This window comes from Mobula birostris, chromosome 15 (assembly GCF_030028105.1).
Source record: "Mobula birostris isolate sMobBir1 chromosome 15, sMobBir1.hap1, whole genome shotgun sequence".
NCBI classification, from domain to species: Eukaryota; Metazoa; Chordata; class Chondrichthyes; order Myliobatiformes; family Myliobatidae; genus Mobula; species Mobula birostris.
Genome location: NC_092384.1, coordinates 53,657,933 through 53,680,244, shown reverse-complemented (window position 1 = coordinate 53,680,244; position 22,312 = coordinate 53,657,933). Strand labels below are relative to the sequence as shown.

Here is a 22,312-nt window from a genome sequence, read left to right as displayed (position 1 = left end):
AAGCATCACAGCCATTCATGATGTTAGGTTTTGCCTGGTTGAAATCTCCTGCAATGATAGGGAAGGCATCAGGGTGTGATTGCTGATTACATTGCTCAGCCCTTCCAGTGCCTGCCTGACATTGGCGTGAGGTGAAATATACACTGCTACCATGATGGTAATATCATAACATGTATTTGTCAATATACTGTATCTATTCATATCTAATATTCTTAGAGACAAAGTTGCTGAAATGTTTGAGTCTCAATAAATTGTCCTGTAAGTAATAGCAGAGTATAAAGCTTCATAGTCCTTTACATTTTGCTTTGAATCATGCTCCCATTGTCTGGCCAATTGTGTTAAGAACAACTAAAAGTTTTTAAAAAAGTAGTCTTGATCTCAAGCAACATACATAAAAGTTGCTGGTGAACGCAGCAGGCCAGGCTGCATCTCTGAGAAGAGGTACAGTCAACATTTTGGGCCGAGATCTTGGCCCGAAACATCGACTGTACCCCTTCCTAGAGATTCTGCCTACCCTGCTGCATTCACCAGCAACTTTTATGTGTGTTGCTTGAAATTCCAGCATCTGCAGATTTCCTCGTGTTTGAGTCTTGATCTCATTTTGTTTGATCTGCTTTGTATAAATTAGTCAAGCTTTGAATACAATTAGATTAGTTTCCATACAATGTAGTGAAAGACTTCAGCCTTCTGTACACTAGATTGCTTGATGGGATGGGAGTTATTCACCACAATAAAATTCAAGGCACTGAGTGCATAGTAATTCTCAGTTCACTGTGCCCTTTTCATTTATTTTGCAAGCACTTTTCATATTCATTTATGTTCACCAACAACTTCTATTTTAGTTTAAGCAAAAGTATGCTACATCAGCATTGGATCAGTATTTGACATTGATAATGAATAAGATACTCTGCTGCCACAGTTATCTGGGGTATGCCGAGAGTTGCAAATCAATTTCATAAATTCATAACCCTCTTTCAGAAGAAATTCTTCCTCTTTTCAGTCCATTATTCCCTAGTTTATACCCTCCTACCAGAGCAAACATCTTTGTGGTGTCCATTTACCAAGACCTCTCTCATTTATCTAAGCTCCAGGGAGTGTGGGCCAATCTAGTCAATGCTTCTGTTCTCTTAGAGACAAAATAGCTTGCAGGTCTCAAAGTGTGGATTCACTAAAGACATATATACAGTAGTTGCAAGAAGACTTGCTTAAGCTTGTCCTCCAGCCCCCTTGCAATTAGGGCCAATATTCCATTTCTCTTTGAATTATCTGCAGTGCCTGAATGTTATCGACCTGCACTTTCTTTTCAAGGATGCCTATGCTTCAAAGCAATCCAGCTATTTTCCATTAAGGAAAGAACAGGCAGCTGTGAGGCCGTGAGGGTCAGCCAACAATGAGATGAAATGACAGGGAGTTGTAAATGAGGAAAACATCACTTAAAAGATTATTTCACTAAATGATAGAAGATCTTACTATTCCCTGGAACATTGAGCCTTACTGCATATTGTACTCCCCAGAATATGGAGCTTGCCAATGTCATCAACTTTGTCTCCAACTTCTACTTTGCCCTTAAATTCACTTGGTCCATTTCTGGCACCACTCTCCCCTTTCCTGATCTCTGTCTCCATCTCTGGAGACAAACTGTCAACCAATATTTTTTTATAAACCTGCCAACTCCCACAACTATCTTGACTATACAGTCAGCCCTCCTTATCTGCAAGTTACACATGCGTGAATTCAACCAACCGCGAATCGAGAAAACCCGGAAGTGCTCTTCCAGCTCTTGTTGTTTGAGCATGTACAGACTTTTTTTTCTTGTCATTATTCCCTGAACAATACAGTATAACAACTATTTTACATAACATTTACATTGTATTAGGTACTATAAGTAATCTAGAGATGATTTAAAGTATACAGGAGGATGTGCGTAGGTTATCGTGGATCGGGATCGGGAAAAAACGGAAGTTCTCTTACTAAGTAAGTCGGAACAGGTACATCCAGTATTATTTAGTGTCAGTTAGTCAAACGTTTGTCTTAGTATATAGTATATATTTTACCTTTCTATGCATATAAAACACTTAAGAAACGTATGTTTCAGCGCCGGGCTTGGGAACGGAAATTCCCAAGTTCGATCCAGTGACATACCGCTCCCGAGCGTGCTCTCCATTCGTGCCGGGTTGATGTGAAGGATCAAAAACCCAAAACCCCAAAACCCGATAATTAAACCACTGCATTGCTACGTAATAATTGTTGCTTTAATCGGGCAGGGCCTTTCTCATTTTATACTTCAAAATTGTTCCGATCGTTGACTGATTGTAGCCTAATGCTTTTCCAATGACCGATGGCATTTCACCTCTTTCCGATGGCTTTATTATTTCCACTTTATTTTCAATCGTGAACGTGATTATCTTCGTGAACAGAAACACTGCAGATTCAGAGCTCCACTGCTGGGTCCTAAGGTCCACCGCATTGAGACAGGTTGAATAAGGGACTTGAGCATCCACATGTTTTGGTATCCGCGCGGGGTCCCGGAACCAATCCCTCCCGGATAAGGAGGGCCGACTGTATTCCTTCCTATCCTGTCTCCTGTAAAAATGCCATTCCCCTTTCTCAGTTATTTTGTCTCCACCATATCTGTTCCGATGATTTTCCTCACCAGAATATCATAGGTGTTCTTCTTCTTCAAAGAATGAGGTTTCCCTTCCTCCACCATCGATGCCGCCCTCATCCATATCTCCTCCATTTCCCGGACATCCGCCCTCACTGCATCTTCATGCTGCCTTAACAGGAATAGAATTCCTCTTGACCTCACCTACCAACCCATGAGGCTCCACATCCAGCACATCATTCATATTCCTTCTAACTTCTTTTTACAGATGCACCAACCAACCATTGCTCAAAACAGGAAATATTTACACAGCCTGAAAACTGTGTTACACTTCACATCTTTTTTTGTAATATTCATACTATGAAGACTTAGAATGAAAATCGAAACATCACATACTTTTGATTTTATTAATTGAAGGGTATAATGAAATATAGTACAGCAAAGAAAATCTTTCCCGTTCTGTAAACATTTTCGTCTCTTTATTACAAATCCATTGTCTATATACACTCTCCTGATTAATTTTGCATCCAGATGAAAGATATGTGTTAATTCTTACAAGATCATCAAAATGTTCCACATCTCGTCTGTTTCTGGATTTACATTTTATTGAATTGATGAGACCGAATCCTCATTCACAGTCAGTACTAGAAGCTTGAAATGTTCAAATTCTTTGTTTCAGAATCAGGTTTATTATCACCGGCATGTGACAGCAAATTTGTTAACTTAACAGCAGCAGTTCAATGCAATACATAATATAGAAAGAAAAGAATAAATTAATTAATTAATTAATTAATAGATAAATAAATAACAGTATACATATATTGAATGGATTAAAATCGTGCAAAGAACAGAAATAATATATATTAAAAAAATAGTGTCCAAGGGTTCAATGTCCATTTAGAAATCGGATGGCAGAGGGGAAGAAGCTGTTCCTGAATCGCTGAGTGTGTGCCTTCAGGCTTCTGTACCTCCTACCTGACGGTAACAGTGAGAAAAGGGCATGCCCTGGGTGCTGGAGGTCCTTAATAATGGATGTTGCTTTTCTGAAACACCACTCCCTGAAGACGTCCTGGGTAATTTGTAGACTAGTACCCAAGATAGAGCTGACTAAATCTGCAGCTTCTTCCTGTCCTGTGCTGTAGCCCCATCCCCCCCGCAATACCAGACTGTGATGCAGCCTGTCAGAATGCTGTCCACAGTACATCTATAGAAGTTTTTGATTTTTGACATACCAAATTCCCTTCCCACTAATCTCCCTCCTGCCACTTATCTCATCAAATGGAAGAAGTGCTGCATCTACCCATTCACCTCCATTCAGATACTCAAACATTCCTTCCAGAAGAATACTTAATCTGCAAGTTATGTATTGGGGATTGTCTACCATATCCAATGCTCCCGATGCGTCCTCCTCTACCTTGGTAGGACCGGAAGTAGATTGGGGGATCACTTTGCTGAACGCCTTCGTTTCATCCACGAAAAGCAGAATCCCCCAGTGGCCAACCATTTTAGTTCCAATCTCCATTCCCATTCCAATATGTCCATAAGACCATAAAACATAGGAACAGAAATAGGCCATTTAGCCCATCAAGTCTGCTCCACAATTTCATCGTGGCTAATCCATTTTTCCTCTTGGCACCAATCTCTTGCTTTCTTCCTGTATTCCCTTCATGCCCTGACCAATCAAGAATCTTATCAACCTCTGCCTTAAATATACATACATACTTGGCCTCCACAGCTGCCTGTAGCAATGAATTCCACAGACTCACCACCATCTAGATAAAGAAATTCCTCCTCACCTCTGTTCTAAAAGAACATCCCTCTACTCTGAGGCTGTGTCCTCTGGTCTTAGACTCCCCACCATAGGAAATATCTGGTCCATAGCCTCTGCTACTGCCACAATGAAGTCACTCTCAGGTTGGAAGAGCAACACTTCATATCCCTCCAACTTAATGGCATGAACATCGATTTCTCGAACTTCGGGTAATATTTCCCCCTCCCCTTCCCTCTTCTTCCATTCCCCATTCTGACTCCCATCTCACCTCTCGACTTCTCCTTACCTGTCTATCTCCTCCCCCTGGTGCCCCTCCTCTTCCCTTTTCTCTCATTGCCCATTCTCCTCTCCTATTAGATTCCTTCTTCTCCAGCCATTTACCTTTTCCACTTATCAACTCCCTGCTTCTTACTTCCTCCCTCACCCATCTGGCCTCACCTATCACCTTCAAGCATGTGCTTCCCCTCCCCCACCTTCTTATTCTGGCTTCTTCCCCCTTCCTTTCCAGTCCTGATGTAGGGTCTCGGCCCTAAATATCACCTGTTTATTCTTTTTTATTGATCAGGTTCAAGTTCAAGCTTATTGTCATCTGACTGTACATATGTAGAAATCAAACAACACAACATTCCTCCTGACCACAGTGGACCCACAATGCATATATGACACAGCACATAAAACAAAATATTGCCATGAACAGTAAACAGCTCGCTGTCCTAGTGATGAGACTTCAGTGGTAGCGGGGTATTTTTCAGTCTTTATACTTATTTATTTAGAGATACAGCCCAGTAATAGGCCATTCCAGCCCAACGAGCCCGCGGCGCCCAGTTACACCCATGTGACCAATTAACCTTCTAACCCATCTGTCTTTGTCATGTGGGAGGAAACCGGAACGCTCACGCTTTCACAGGGAGAAACAGAACCTGGGAATTGGTCCCAGGTCGCTGGTATTGTAAAGCATTATGCAAACTGCTACACTACTTGCCACCCACTCACAGCCTGGGGAAGAAGCTTGCTGCCTGTCCTATTGTGTTCCTCCAACATTTTGTGTGTGTGTTGCTCTAGATTCCCAATATCTGCAGAACCTTTAGTGTTTGTGGAAATAACAGTTCAGTGAATTTAACTTTAATCATGGAAAACTCGTTGGAAGTACAATGAGTAAGATGCAGTTGGTGATTGTTTGGTGAGTTAGTTACTAGGGAAGCTAATTCTTGGTACCTGGTTCATTAATTTGATTGTATTCTTTAACCAGACAATTGGATAAAGATAGCCCAGTCCGTCTTCTATTTCATAATTTTCAAAAACTATTGCCAAAGTGTTGGGAAGGTGACTGTTAACAAAAATGAGGCAATTAAATTGGATGTGAAGTGGTGGATCAACACAATGAGTGCATCTGAATTTCTGTTATGAGTTGAGTTTAACTGAGCTCCGAATTGGGACTTCTGCTATTCAAAATGTGTTTGTCAAATGTGTTCAGGAACATTTTCTTCATCAGTACGTATAAGTCCCAAAGAGAGAGCGTGTGATGCTAGATCTGCTAATAAGGAAAGAGACAGGGCAGGGTACAGAAGTTTGTGTAGGGGAAAACTTTGCACCTAGTGAGCACAATGCCATTAGTTTCGAAGTAAATCTGTAAAAAGATAGGTCTGGTCCACGGGTTGAGATTCTAAATTGGAGAAAGGCCAATTTTGATCTGGCAAGTGTGGTTTGGGACAGTCTGGTTTCTGGCAAATGGGAGGCCTTCAAAAGTGAAATTCTGAGAATACAAAGCTTGTAGGTACTTGTCAGAATAAAAGGTAAGGTCACAGGTTTAGGAAACCTTGGTTTTCAAAATATATTGAGCCCCTGGTTAAAAGAAAAAAGGAGGTACATAGCAGGTATAGGCAGGTAGGAACAAATAAGGTGCTTACGAAGTATAAGAAAAGCAAGGGAACACAAGAAAAAAAATCTGGAGGGCTAAAAGAAGGCATGAAGTTCCCCTAGCAGACAAGGTGAAGGAGAATCCTAAGGCAGATATGTTAATGAGCAAAGGAAATGCAAAGGACAAATTGGTCCTCTGGAAGATCAGAATGATAATCCATGTGTGGAGCCAAAACAGTTGAAGGAAATCTTCAATACATTTTTGCATCTCTATTTACTTAGGAGACAGGGTACAGAATGTTTAAAAGTAAGGCAAAATAGCATCAACTTCATGGACCCCGTACAGATTACAAAGTAGGAAATGTTTGCTATCCTGAGGCAAATCAGAGTGGATAAGTCCCCAGGGCTTGACAAGGTGTCCCCTCAGACCCTACTGGAGGCAAGTGCAGAAATTTTCAGGGCCCTGGCAGATGAAATTTAATGCAGACAAGTGCGAATTTTTGCATTTCAGTAGGACCAACCAGATAGGTCTTAAACTGTGAGTGGTAGGGCACTGAGAAGTGCGGTAGAACAAAGGGATCTGGGAATGTAGGTCCATAATTCATTGAAAGTGGCTTCTCAAATAGATAGGATCATAAAGAATGCTTTTGGCACATGAGCCTTCACAAATCAATGTACTGTGTACAGAAGATGCGATATTACCGTGACTATCAAAAGTATTCACCCCCTTGGAAGTTTTCATGTTTTATTGTTTTGCAACATTTGATCACAGTGGATTTAATTTGTTATTTTCGACACCTATCAACAGAAAAAATTCTTGTATCAAGGTGAAAACATATCTGCACAAAGTGATCTAAATTAATTCCAAATATAAAGCACAAAATAATTGATTGCGTAAGTATTCACCCCTTTCAAGTTAGAATTTAGTAAATGTACCTTTGGCAGCAAATACAGCCTTGAGACTGTGTGGATAAGTCTCTATCAGCTTTGCACATCTGGACACTGCAATTTTTCCCCATTTGTCTTTACAAAACTGGTCAAGCTCTGTCAGATTGCATGGGGATTGAGAATGAACTGCCCTTTTGAAGTCCAGCCATAAATTCTCAATTGGATTGAGGTCTGGACTCTGACTTGGCCACTCCAGGACATCAACTTTGCTTTGGCTTTATACCTGGGGAAGAAAACAAATGTTCTCCCAAGTCACAGTTCTCTTGAGGACTGCATCAGGTTTTCCTCCAGGATTTCTCTGTATTTTGCTGCATTCATGTCACCCTCTACCATCACAAGCCTTCCAGGGCCTACTGCAGTGAAGCATCCCTGCAGTATGATGCAGCCACCACCATGCTTCAAGTTAGGAATGGTGTGTGTTTGATGATGTGCAGTCCTCAGCTTACGGCAAACATAGCATTTAGTATGATGGCCAAAAAGCTCAGTCTTGGTCTCATCAGACCATAGAACCCTCTTCCAGCTGACTTCAGAATCTCCCACACACCTTCTAGCAAACTCTAGCCGAGATTTCATGTGATTTTTTTTCAGCAGTGTCTTTCTCTTTGCCACTCTCCCATAAAGCTTCGACTGGTGAAGCACCTTGGCAACAGTTGTATGCGTAGCCTCTCCCATCTCAGCCATTGAAGAGTTGTCATAGGCCTCTTGCTGGCCTCCTTCACTCGTCTCCTTCTTGCAAGGCCACTCAGTTTTTGAGGACGGCCTGCTCTAGGCAGATTTACAACTGTGCCATATTCTTTCCATTTCTTGATGATTGACTTAACTGTACTCTAAGGGATATTCAGTGACTTCTTTAAATTTCTCTTTCCAATATTTTTATTAATTTATATATATATGAAAATACAGAGTACAGGAAAATATATATATATGTCAATACATTAAACTAAATCGCATATAAAGACTCCTTACCCTATATTCGTACAAGTCAATTAGTTCGTAACACTGAAAAATAATAATTTTATTATATAAAAAATCTAACCCACTACAAAGACCGAAGCTAATTAGTAGAAAAAAAAGATAAAAGATTGTTAGTCATCATCTGTGCTTTAAAAGCAAATCAAAAGTTTTGAAAATAATTCAGAAAAGGTCCCCACAATGTTTGAAAGTCTTGATTAGATTCAAGGATTGAACATCAAATCTTCTCTAAATTTAAACATGACATCACGTAACCATTGGGTGTGAATAGGAGGGGCCACATCTTTGCATTTAAGCAAAAGCGTCCTTCTGGTCATAAGAGTCATAAAAGCCAAAATGTGCAAATCAGATGGCACCAAAATAATATCCTTTCCTCCAACAATACCAAATAAAGCGGTCAAAGGATTAGGCTTGAAATTTACTTTAAAAAGTATCGAAAAGGTTTGAAATACATCCTTCAAATATCTTCTAAGACTTGGATTTCTTTAAATTTACTATCTGTAAATTTGCTGATGATACAAACATTGTTGGTAGAATCTCAGATGGTGACAAGAGGTCCTACAGGAGCAAGATATGTTAACTAGTGGAGTGGTGTTGCAGCAACAACCTGGCATTCAACATCAGTAGATGAAGAACTGATTGTGGACTTCAGGAAGGGCAAGACAAAAGAACACATACCTATCCTCATAGAGGGATTAGAAGTGGAGAGAATGAGCAGTTTCAAGTTCCTGGGTGTCAAGATCTCTGAGAACCTAACCTGGTCCCAACATATCGATGCAGTTATAAAGAAGGCAAGACAGTGACTATACTTCATTAGGAGTTTGAAGGGATTTGGTATGTCAACAAATACATTCAAAAACTTCTATAGTTGTACGGTGGAGAGCATTCTGACAGCCTGCATCACTGTCTGGTATGGAGGGGCTACTGCACAGGACCGAAAGAAGTTGCAGAGGGTTGTAAATTTAATCAGTTCCATCTTGGGTACTAGCCTATAAAGTACCCAAGACATCTTCAAGGAGCAGTGTCTCAGAAAGGAAGCATCTATTATTAAGGACTCTGGCACCTAGAGCATGCCCTTTTCTCACTGTTACCATCAATAAGAAGGCACAGAAGCCTGAAGGCACACACTCAGTGATTCAGGAACAGCTTCTTCCTCTCTGTCATCCGATTCCTAAATGGACATTGAGTCCTTGAACACTACCTTACCTTCTTAATATATATTGTTTCTGTTTTTTGCATGACCAAGAGAACAAGGAGGTCACCCTCAAAGCGGATCTCCCACCTGGTGAACTGCCTATCTCACTTTCCACCTCCAGTGTTTTCGCCACCCCTGAGCAGGGTGAATGTACAGAAGGCAGCTGGTTCGGATGGAATACCTGGCCATGTGCTCAGAGTCTGTGCAGGGCAGTTGGCCAGGGTCTTCACAGACATCTTTAATCTGTCCCTGGCCCAGGCAGTTGTCCCCACAAACTTCAAGATCACCACCATCGTGCCAGTGCCAAAGCATTCCACTGCCACAGGCCTGAATGACTTCCGTCTGGTTGCACTCACCCCCATCATTACAAAGTGCTTTGAGAGTCTGATTCTATCAGATATGAAATCCTGTCTGCCCTCTACCCTGGACCCCCATCAATTTGCCTATCGCACCAACAGGTCAACAGAGGATGCCATCTCCACAGCACTTCACTCTGCCCCGACCCACCTGGACAGCCCCAACTCTTACGTCAGAATGCTGTTCATTGACTTTAGTTCGGCATTCAATACTGTGATCTCCTCCAAGCTGATCACCAAACTTCGCCAGCTTGGTATCAGCGTATCCTTCTGCAATTGGACCTTGGACTTTCTGACTAACAGACCCCAATCAGTTAAGTTAGACAACGTCTCCTCCTCCACTCTCACCCTGAACACCAGCGTGCCGCAAGGTTGTGTGCTGAGCCCTCTTCTGTACTCCCTTTTCACCTATGACTGTGTTCCTGTTCATGGGTCTAACTCCATAATCAAGTTCGCAGACGACACCACGGTGGTTGGTCTGATCAGAGGGGATGATGAGATGGCCTACAGGGACGAGGTCCAGCACCTGGCTGTGTGGTGTGCCAACAACAATCTGGCCCTTAACACTCAGAAGACCAAGGAGATCATTGTGGACTTCAGGCATGCTAGCAGTCACGCTAATGTCCCCATCTACATCAACGGAATTGTAGTGGAGCGTGTATCAAGCTTCAAATTCCTTGCTGTCCACATTTCCGAGGAGCTCACCTGGTCCCTGAACTCCTCCATCCTGATCAAAAAGGCGCAACAGCGCCTTTATTTCCTGCAAAGCATGAAGAAAGCTCACCTCTGTCCCAGGATACCGACAGACTTTTACGCTGTACCATTGAGAGCATACTCACCAACTGCATCTCAGTGTGGTATGGCAATTGTCCCGTATTGGACCGCAAAGCACTCCAGCGTGTGGTGAAAACTGCCCAGTCGATTATCGGCACCCAATTGCCCACCATTGAGAACATCTACCATAAACGCTGCCTGGGCAGGGTGAAAAGCATTATCAGGGATGCATCTCACCCTAACCATGAACTTTTTACTCTCCTCCCATCCGTTAAGTGCTACAGGAGCCTCCACTCCCGCACCAGCAGGCACAGGAAGAGCTTCTTCCCTGAGGCTGTGACACTGCTGAACCTCTCATCACAGCGCTAAGCAGTATTGCATCTGTATTGTGCTGTCTCAGTACTTTCATATTTGTGTGCTGTAGCACTTTTTTTTATTCGCAGTTATTTTGTAAATAACACTATTCTTTGCATTTCTGGTCAGATGCTAAATGCATTTCATTGGCTTTGTATCTGTACTCGGCACAATGTCAATAAAGTTGAATCTAAAAAATTTTTAATCTATTCAATATACGTATACTGTAATTGGTTTACATATTTATTTACGTATTTTTTTTCTTCTAAATTATGGATGCATTAAACTGCTGCTGCTAAATTAACAAATTTCATGACACATGCCGGTGATAATAAACTTGATTCTGATTCTGATGACTTGGACATTTTCTTGATCCCATCTCTTGACTTGTGCTTTTCAATAACCTTTTCATGGAGTTGCTTGGAGTGTTCTTTTGTCTTCATGTTGCACTTTTTGTCAGTATACTGTCTCACCAGCAGTTGGACCTTCCAGATATAGGTGTATTTTTCCTACAATCAAATGAAACACCATAACTGCACACAAGTCTCCAAAATCAGATCTCCATTTAACATTATGTGTCTTCTAAATCCAATTGGCTGCACAAGTGATGATTTGGTATGTCAGTATTAAAAGGGGGTGAATAATTATGCAATCAATTTGTCATGGTCTGGTCCATGAAGTCCGCGTTCCGGTTCACATTCCGGTCCTTGGACTCCGGACTCCGGGTCATCCGGCTGTCCCTTGTTTCATTGGGCTTAATCAAAGGCACCTGATGCTCGTCTTGGGGCTGGGAATGTAAGTAGCCCTGGGTTTGAGTGTGGTTGCTAGTTGAAGTTGCTGCATTTTTATAACAGAGTGTGGGAGGAGGGAAGATTACCAAGTGCATGGAAAAAAGCAGTAGTAATTCCAATAAGGAAGCCTGGCAAGGATCTGTCAAAACCCACTAGCTACAGACCAATTGCATTAACATCAAGTATATGTAAGATAATGGAAAGGATGATAACAGAAAGGTTATCATATGAGCTTGAGAAAAGGGGAATGCTGGCAAGTTATCAGAGTGGTTTTAGAAAGGGAAGGAATTCCATGGACTCAGTGATTATGTTAGAGACTGAAATAAGGAAGGCCCAGGCAAATAGAGAGTCAGTAGTGGCAGTGTTCTTTGATATTGAAAAAGCCTATGATATGATGTGGAAGGAAGGATTATTAATTAAACTGCACAAGATGGGGGTTGGTGGGAGACTTTTTAATTGGATTAAAGATTTTTTGTTTGGTAGAAAAATTCAAGTTCGGATTGGATCAGAATTATCAAAACAGTACATAGTGGAAAATGGCACAGCTCAAGGTAGTGTGATTAGCCCGTTACTTTTCATCATTATGATCAATGATGTCTTCACAAAGGTACCAGTGGATATAGGTAGGTCACTGTTTGCGGATGATGGGGCCTTGTGGAAAAGAGGCAGGAACATGGACCATATAATCAGGAAACTACAAGAAGCAATTGATGAAGTGGTGGAGTGGGGTTATGATTGGGGATGTAGATTTTCAGTAGATAAAACTCAAACTGTATTTTTTACCAAGAAAAGGGTTGAGGTAGGGAAGAAGTTAAGAATGTATGGGGTTGAATTAGAAAGGGTTGGATCATTTAAATTTCTGGGAGTTATATTTGATTCACGATTAACATGGGCAGACCATATCAGGAAAGTTGAGGAGAAATGTAAAAAAGTAATAAATGTGATGAGATGTTTGACTGGTAGGGAATGGGGAGCAAGTTGTTCAGCTTTGAAGAGAATGTATGTGGCTTTAGTGAGATCTGTATTGGATTATGGAAATATAGTATATGGATCAGCAGCTAGGTCTCTTATAAGGAAACTGGATGTGATTCAGGCTCAGGCCTTGAGAGTGTGCAGTGGGGCTTTTAAAAACATCACCAGTGTCAGCCCTACAGGTAGAAATGGGAATAATGCCTTTGGAACTAAGAAGGATGCAACTGATGGCAAACTACTGGGCTAACTTGCAGGGGCACAATGATTCTCACCCTACTAAAGGAGTGTTGCAGGAGTGCTGGGAAAATGGGAGGTTTCAGAGGGATACCTTTAGTCGGGTAGGGAATGATATCGCGAAAGAATGTGGAGTATTTGATCTGAGGATAAGTCCTTCAGTAGTTTATCCAGTTGTAGCTCCATGGAAGCTTGTATGGCCTGACATAGACTGGCATTTGGTAGAGGTAAAAAGGAAAGAAAGATATAAAACAGATTTGGTAAATGCATTTAACTGTCATGTGATGGAAAAGTATAGTGATTATACTCACATTTATATGGATGGTGCGAAGGAACCTGAAACAGGAGTGACAGGGTTTGGGGTGGTAATACCAGCAAAAGCAATTGGAATCAGCAGAAGAACATCTAATAAGCTAGGGGTGTTTACAGTGGAGTTGCTGGCAGTGTTGGTTGTGTTGCAATGGGTGCAGAAAGCCAGACAAGCCAAAGCATTGATATGTTCAGATTCATCCTCAGTTCTAGCAAGTTTAAGGTCTTTTCACACAAACAGTTGGCAAGATGTACTTTATGAAGTCCTTCAGTTAGTTACAAGAATTGCAAATCAGGGAGGTCAGGTAAAATTTCTATGGGTTCCAGCACATGTAGGGGTGAAGGGGAATGAGAGGGTGGATGAGTTGGCAGAGAGGGCGTTAAAGAAAGAAAATGTGGAAATGCACATTAGTATCAGTAAAGCAGAGGTTAAGTGTGTAATCTGGGAAAAAGTCTACCGAATGTGGCAAGAAAGGTGGGACAGGGAGGGGAAAGGGAGGCATTTATATCAAATACAAAAGAGTGTTGCAGTTACTAGGGTAGGTAATGGAAACAGAAGAGAGGAAATTGTGTGGACTAGGTTAAGGCTGGGGCATTGTGCATCAAACAAAACATTGAAAATGATAGGGAAACACCAGACAGGATTGTGTGAGGAATGTCAGGAAGAGGAGTCAGTAGAACATGTAGTTCTGAGTTGCAGGAAGTATGGGATACAGAGAGAGATGATGAGAAATAAATTAAGGGAGTTGGGGATGCAGGAATTCACATTAAAAGGGTTGCTGGGCATGGGTGAGAGAGCACAAGTCTGGGTATTTTTAGCGTTTTTAAGGGGTACAGGGGATTTTTATAGAATATGACGAATAAACAGGAATAGGATACTAGGATGGTCAAAGATGGGAGGGTGAAGTGTAGGTTTGTATATATATATATATATATGTGTGTGTGTGATTGGGTGAAGGGATTTAGAATGTATGTCTAGTGCACATTCTGGAGCAGAGGGTGGCGGTAATGCACCATTAAGCTGGATGCCAACCGCCGTAAAACAAGATACAGAAAGACAGACAGTGGTTGCTAGTTTGTCTAGTCAGTATCCCATCCTCGCTTCTGTGGGGTAAGTCAGGCTGTCTTTGCTGTTACCCTGTGGTTGAATCTGTCCCTTCCTGTCCTTGCCTCCGTTGGGTAAGCCAGGCCATCTTTCCCGTTACCCTGAGGCTTCAGGCGAAGGTAGCAGGTGAGGGCTAGCTGAGGTGTGGACACAAGTGAGGTAGCAGGCAAGGCTTCAGACATGCCTATCATTTGTGTGAAGAAGCTGCCCTCACATCACTCTTAAATCTCTCTCCTCTGATCTTAAACCTATGCCTTCTTAATTTTAGCAACCTCACCCTGGGGAACAAAGACTATGTGCTTTCACCCTGTCCAAGCGACTTTATATGCCTCTATCAGGTCACTCCTCCATTCCAGAGAACAAAGACAATGGAGCCTCACCCTGTAACTCAGGTTAACCTCTCCCCAAGTTCCAGATGCCATCCTGGTAAATATTTTCTAAACTCTTTGTAGTTTAATAAGTTTTTTTCCAATAATATAAGAGGATCATCTTATATAACTGCAACTCCCAACTCCTCATTCCCCTGACTAATAAAGGCCAGGGTGCCAAATACCTCCTTTACCACTCCATCTACCCATAATGCCTTTTTCAACAAACAACACATTAACACTTCTGTGTCCTCCTGTTTCATAACACTCCTGAAGACCCTGTCTTTTATGTAAAGTCCAACTCTAGTTTGATTTTCCAAAATTCAATACTTTACATTTATCTGGAATGAAAGCCATTGCCAATCCTGAGCTTGCATCCCTAACTAAGATCCTCCTGTAATTTTTCATAATCCTCTATACTGTCTACAACATCACATATTTTTGTATCATTGCAAACTTAGTAACCATACCTCGTACGTTTACATCTAAGTGGTTTATATACATACAAGCAAGATACCAGTATCAACCCTAAAGCACACAGACCTCCAGTCAAAGAAACAGCCCTTAACCATCACCCTCTCCTTCCTGAGCACATTCTGGGGTTGGGATGAATGACCTTCAGAATCATAAGCATTTTCATTTGTGCTGCGACATTATTCCTCATAATTTCACTCAGTGCTGTCTGGCCTACTGAGTGTTAAATGTTGCCAGCAATTGCTGATCTTGCCCTTTTGGTATTTTACTTGGTTAAAAGCTGCCTTGATATCACGTACAGACTCCATTATATCTTTGTACAATCTTGGTCCATGCTTGGACTTAGGGAATAATGAGGTCTGGATCTAGTGCTCTTGATGAAATGCAGACTGAATATTATTAAGCAGATTACTGATGAGTTAGTGCCATTTGTCAATACTCTTAATGATGGCTTCCTTCATTTTGCTGATGATTGAGAGTAGACTGATAGGCCTGTAATTAGCCAGACTGTATTTATTCTCCTTCATGCACAGAAACCTGAAGGGTAGGTTATGTGTTGGTGGTATTAAGAGTATAGAAATATACCATATCATAATAGACCAAGGCACTGACAAGGTCAATCCCAAAGGTACAGGCTTCATCGCTGTGCTTGTGTCTTAAATTCTCTGTACATTTAGATGTTGGCAAGAGGATATATAGCATCAAAACAGTTAATTTTCAATGTTGCACATTAGGAATATCATTATTTAGTACCTTTAGTCTGACCTTTTATCTTTTAAAATTATGACAATTAAAATTATAATAGTGTATCCATTTCTGTCATTCTTATGCAGTGAAAATTATGTGATATTTCAAAATGATTTACATGAACTTTTGTCTTGTGTTGAAGCAACCGGCATGACATTAATTTTTAATGATTTCTTTCTGCTTCATTTGAAAAGTGATTGTGGTAACCCATTTTACAGGTAATCAGGCATGCCGTCCTGTACAGAATGATAACCAGTACACCAATAATCTCAAAAAAAAAGCAGCAAGGTTAAGGTTCATCACTGAAGGTGATGCAATAATATATTCATTGCCAGCAAATTATTTGGACATTTGCTTTCTTTCCTCTGGCTTAGAAAACAGGTATGTTTAATCGTCCAGAGATATTGGAATTCTGATTGACCAGCGGCCTTCTGGAAAAGTGTTTATTAATTTTGATTGATGAAGTGGTTTATCTTAGGCGGTTTTTCTACACTGCATCATGAAAATTATATTAGAATCTAAATGAGATTCAGAATTTCCTTTTTGACAAGGTTGGTTGATGAAAGGGTTCCATGTCAATGTCTGACACACTAAAATTATATGCAAATACTGTTTGAGCTCTATTCAAAATTAATCAAGGGGCAAAAAAGCAGACGATCACAGGAACATGTTCATACTTCTGGCTCATTTTAATTTGCCAAAGGGTGTTTTCAGATTAGTTAGCTTGAGAAATTGGGGTTTGACAACTATGCAAGAGCTTAGATTTAGTGGATTTAGTTGTCTAGTATTTCTCTAATTTTCCTTATCTTTGCAAATTTACAAGTATTTGTTTAAGTTATTTTTTTATTGTTCAAATCTAGCTCACAATGCCTATCAGTCTTGAAAATCAATGATTATTTTTAAAATAGATATATTGTATCCAGCCACCTTGCTTTCATCTTTTGAAAATTCTCTGCAGTGCTTTGTGAAATATTAATGATAATATTCAACATATTATAACATCAAACATATCAAGGATAAAGGGAAATGCATTATCAATATTAAGTATAGCCTAATTTTGAACTATTTTCATTTTATATATTCTCATAGCCATATGTAAATATTTTATGTGCTTTCACATGAAAGAAATGTTTTCTGAAATAATTTGTCATTTGACATATTTTGCCAGATATGTAGTTCATGTGGATTAACAGTATAGGCGCAGATAATGATTCAAGAGGAATGCGTAAAGGGTGTTTCAGTTAATTGGTGGAGGTTTTGCATGAACAAAGGTTAGATAAACCAATTGTGACAGGATGTATATACCAGATGAAAATTAAACTGAGCAAAAAAAAGCTATATGTGGGAGAGAGATTAGTTACTCAAATATCGATCATGAAAAGCAGCTGATGAAGAGCAATGTCAAGAATAAAGTTGTGACTTTCAACTCAACTCCTCTGGCTTCAAACATTTGTATGGAGAAAAAGATACATTCTTCACGACTTTAAATTGTATTTATAACGTACTCTTGGTGTGGCTAAACATTCAAAGGAGCATTTTTCAAAGAAAGTATAGCAGTGAATATTAGAATATAGAAGAGGGAGTTTTTAAGGTGTGTTTAAAGGAGGAAATGGAGACAGCAGGTTTTAAGGAAGTGATTACCTTTGTACTTTTATCAGTGTCATAATCATTTGGAATGCTTTGAAAATGCATAGTAGCAGCAATTGTTTGCCTCTAATGTTATTCCTTTAATAAAATGTGTCCAAAGAAAAAGCAAGCTGAAAACTTAACATTAACACAGAAGTCTAAATTAATATGGTTAATAAAAGAAAGATTGGGTTTTGAGAGCGGTTATGCGAGATAATCCAAAGATAATCCAATCTTGAATTTTCTTCAGTGTTTGAGGATTTTCTGAACAGTATTTAGCATTCTAAGTGGTGGATGTTAACCTTAATATTCCTGTGACCCTATAGGATGAAGCACAACCCTACTTTATGTACTAGTAGCAATATTTGTGGCAGCCTTAAATCTGATCTTGATGTCAGATAAAAAATGTGCTTTTGAGTGACACCTTGATAACTGTCTGATGTAGCCAGATTGTTTGATTTCTTATGTCTCTCTTCTCTTGTTTGATTTATAAAAATTCTCTTGGTATACAGTCCACCTTGATGATCAAATAAAAATGAAAGCAAAGAAGTAATGTAAAGCCTAAAGTAGCAAGCCTGAAAGGCGCAATGCTATTGAAAGTATTTCAAAGTGCTGTCAATATGCACATTTTCACTTAATTGTTCAGTCACAGTGCCATAACTGCGAAGTTTACCACTTTTTGGTGTCACTCATCTCAAGTGGCTAACGTAAAGTTCTTGGTGGTCATTTCAGATATTTCCAATATAAGGATGCAGAAGTGACAGGTACTAATAGATTTCTCAGACTCATCTCCATCTTCCGAGCTATCTGTTGTCAACAACCTTGATGTTATACGTCCCATTGCTATGGGAAAAAAAGAAGTTCCTTACTGTCTCAGGCACTCATGCCTCTTAGGTGTTGAGTGTATTCCACAGTCATCTCATTACTGATACTATTTTGAGGATGCTTTCAAGAAAAATTTAGAGCACTGTTTCAACAGTGTTGGGGACACTGCTATGATGCTTTGCACAGCATAGAAAATTTACATTTATTGTAGTATCCTCTAATACCTTTAATTAAAATTGTTCTGCTGTGGGAACAATTAATACATTGCTGAAGGTTTTGTCAGATACTAACTAATTATCAAAAGATAAGGAACACGATATGTGGTTTACATCTCTATTCATTATAGTTTTGTTATTAAAGGAGAATTCATTTAAAATGTTGTCATCTTTTACTACAATCAAAACTAAAAATCAGATATTCATAATTAAACTCCTGGCATAAGGGTTTGGAAGATGTCATTTATCTAAGTATTTAATATCTGCGAAGATCACGAATTCCAAATTCCATCTAAAATATATATTGAGATTGCCTTTGTTTATAATTTCATTAATTAATTGTTTCTCTGTGTAAAATAATATACGTGCATGTGTATAATTCAAAATAGTAACAATCGCCAGTGGAAAATTAAAGATAATTCATGTTTCTAATATTAGCTGAAAGGGCTGTATATGGTAAAAAAAAAGTAGCAAACTTCTTTCAATATTCACATGTCAATTATGAAAAAGCACAATATACTATAACAATATACGAAATAGAGCCTGTCACATGTAGGCAGATAGATTTTTGGTGCAGTCATTCTTTATTACATTGCCTCTTTATTACATTATACATTTTATTTGCGTAAAACTTAAAAGGTATTTCATGGGAAATTTTAACTAAATCCTTTTATATTGTAATTGTTCATCTACTCAGAAAATAATGCACAAATAATTCATATATCAGAGTACATGCTTTATGTTACTATTCAATTGTAACATAAAGTTATCACAAGCTCTGTGCACTATGTACTGATAGGGAACTTCCAGTTGCCTGGTTCTGTGCATCTAACAGATGAGCACAAAATTCATGTAATGATAGGATAACCTGAAATCCTTGTGCAATGCTCTGTTGATGAATTGATTCTTCTATCTGCATTTTACCACAAAATATGGTTTAAACATAAGATGTCAAGTCTAACCAGATGTAGAAGGCCTTGGTCAGTGCTGGTCAAATGCATAACCAATCAGCTGCAGGTTTATTGGGACGTAAGTTGGTGCAGACCTTGATGGAGGTAGAAATTTGGAATGGCAACAACTTTGGACTATTCTGAAGATATTGAAGGTGAAGGCATTTAGCTGTTTAGCCTAGGGTCCAATGAGCCTCCATCAAGATCAGGAACAGAAGAAAGCTGCGAAGGTTTTGACTTCCTTTTCAGAGGAGAAGGTTCTGTCAGACAAATTTATCTCAAAACTCCTCTGAGAAATACACCTTGATCCATCTGGGGAGCAATGATCCAAAGGCCAAACATTTCTTTGGAGTGGTTACAGAGATCTGCTGCTGGCTGCTGTCTTGAATATATCCAGCAACTGAGTGTTCACAACTCACTTAGTAGGGAATTCATTACCTCCAAGAGAATAAATTTCTTCACATCTGAGTACTGAGTAGTCTCCATCCTATTACAGGCCTTTTTTCTCTTCATCTTTTTTGCTTCTTCACGACATAATTCCAAGATTAATGAGCCACATGTTTGTGACATAGTTGATTTCCCAGTTCCAATGAAAGGCTATGAACCTGAAATACTAACACTCTGCTTTTCTCTCCGCAGATGATGCCTGAATTGTGGACTGTTTCCAGCAATTTCTGTTTGATTTTTTTTCTGATTTCATTGAAATATTAATATTAGACAAGGACATGAATGTGTAGGTTGGAGACATGGGAGAGAGGATCATGCAGGGATGCAGACCCCAATCTTAACTGAAAAAATAAGTTATGTGTGTCTATGTGTTTACGCCTGTATAACCACCCATCTCTCCAAATCTGAATTCCTGCTCATGCTCCTAGATGGAACAGAAGGGAAAAAAATTATCTTCATGTACTACCAAGGGATAATTCGTATTCACTTGTGACAATATTAAGTGCCTCCGTTTAATATGCTCTATATTGCAACATCTGTGACAATACAGTGCTACTTCAGTACTGCCCAAAGCTTCACCCTAGATCATATGCTCAATTGTTTGTAGTGAGTCATCTATTTATCATTTGAGCTAAGGTTGCTAGAAGTTCTGAATCACTTTGTGTGTTAGAAATATTTATTGCATTCATTTCATTTGTGATGCTCCTCCACATGCTTTTCCTGTTCTTGAAAGTTTACCACCAAGAAAAATACTTGGTGGTTTTATCTAAAGTACTCTTAGACCAAGAGCTGTCAAACACTATTGCACCAGTATTTGAAAAATCTTCCTACGTACTGTGGTTACATATCTGGTCAAGAAAATATAGTATAAGCTTTTAAATAAAATGCAATTCAAATTTCCAATTCCACCCTTAGAACCAGAATCAAGAGAAATCCATTTATCAGCTTCAGAAGGAATTGGAAGTTCTCAAGCATTCCCACGAATGTGGCATGGATCATTTTACTCATGAATCTGCTCGACTCCGGAAAGAACTTGACTCATCTTCAAAGGAATTACAGGAAAAGATGACTAAACTGCAACAGTACAAGTCCACAGTTGACACACTGAATTCTGATTTACAAAATGCACAGGAGCAACACCAAGAAATGCTCCATGAAGTAAGAATTGTTTTAGTATATTGTTACAGTAGCCATGTGTCTTTAATGAAAGACTTCTGTTCTCGTATATTTTAATTGTATCATTTTTCCAGCATGATAATATTTCACCAACTTCCCATAATAAAATCTTTTGGTGAATATGTGAGGCAGAAATAAATGGTACTATGGACAAAAATAGTCTGTTTACCATTTTTGCATCATTTTTATTTTATTTTAAGGGAAAAACTGAAAGTCAAACCAGCTGAAGCCCCAATTCATAGCTTGTGGACGCCAGCTGCAGGCTGCACAGATAATAATCTTGCTGACATGGGGGTGGGGAGGTGTTTGGTTTAAGATGCCCACCGTTACATGGATACAGAACTGAAAATGCCAATCATTAAGTAATGCTGTATTATGATGCTGAGATTCAACCTAGGATGCGATGGGACACATCAGTGATCTAACTTGGGGTCATCAGGTGTTTCAGGTCTTTCAACATCAGACACTCTTGCCCAGGCGTTGATCAAATAATGATAAATAAATAATGGCCATTTTTTTTAATCAAACATTGAATGGTGAAGTTCCATTTAAAAACTAGATATCTAACACTTAAATTGTTTCTCAAAGAAACTATAATTCTTATAACATCAAAAAAGTAACTCTCTACACTCTTTGCAATTCCTCAGTTGATAGTTCTTGGAATCAGAAAATAAACTCTCAGGGCAAATGTTAAATATAGTAGTTTTTTTAAAATCACCTATTTTATGTCATGTTATAATGATTATATTTCTACTCATGGTGGTTCCTGTATACACTTATGTTACCTATAATTTCTAAATTATGATGTCTTCTTGCTAAAAAAAATACAGGACATTGCAAGTTTGGTATCCAGCTGTGTCTTCTTACACTGTTTCTTGAGATGACTAAGTGTATCCATGCTTGTTCTTTGGCACATCTATTGACACAAACACAAAGGAAAAGGGTGCATTGCATTTTACATAATTCATCCAGATGCCATATTACAGATGAAGTTTAACTGGCTAAAATCTTAAAATTTACCAGATCAAGTCAGTGGAATGAAAAGGATAACTAAAAGGATGGTGGGAGAGGAAGGGTAAAATAGTGGTCTGCAGTGGGATTGGAGATGCTACATTCTCCCTTCCTGCAGTGATTCAGTGGTCTAATCCAATGAGCCGACATGTCTCAAATAGACCCAGCCCTCCACACAGTTAGACATCATGATAGGATGAGCATTGATCACAGCATCTTGCACTGAGACA

At 39.5% G+C, this 22,312-nt stretch overlaps 1 protein-coding gene across 9 annotated transcripts in view; it reads left to right on the top strand.

Moving 5' to 3' along the window:
- Positions 1-1,788: 1,788 nt before the first annotated feature.
- LOC140210664 (uncharacterized) overlaps positions 1,789-22,312 on the top strand; it is a 182,710-nt gene continuing 162,186 nt past the window's right edge. For all 9 annotated transcript variants that reach the window (XM_072279827.1, XM_072279821.1, XM_072279828.1 and 6 more), the window contains exons 1-2: positions 1,789-1,974; positions 20,811-21,053. In XM_072279827.1, coding sequence (XP_072135928.1) covers positions 20,886-21,053 — 168 coding nt within the window. In that variant the 5' untranslated portion in view covers positions 1,789-1,974; positions 20,811-20,885. The remainder of the gene's footprint in view (positions 1,975-20,810; positions 21,054-22,312) is intronic.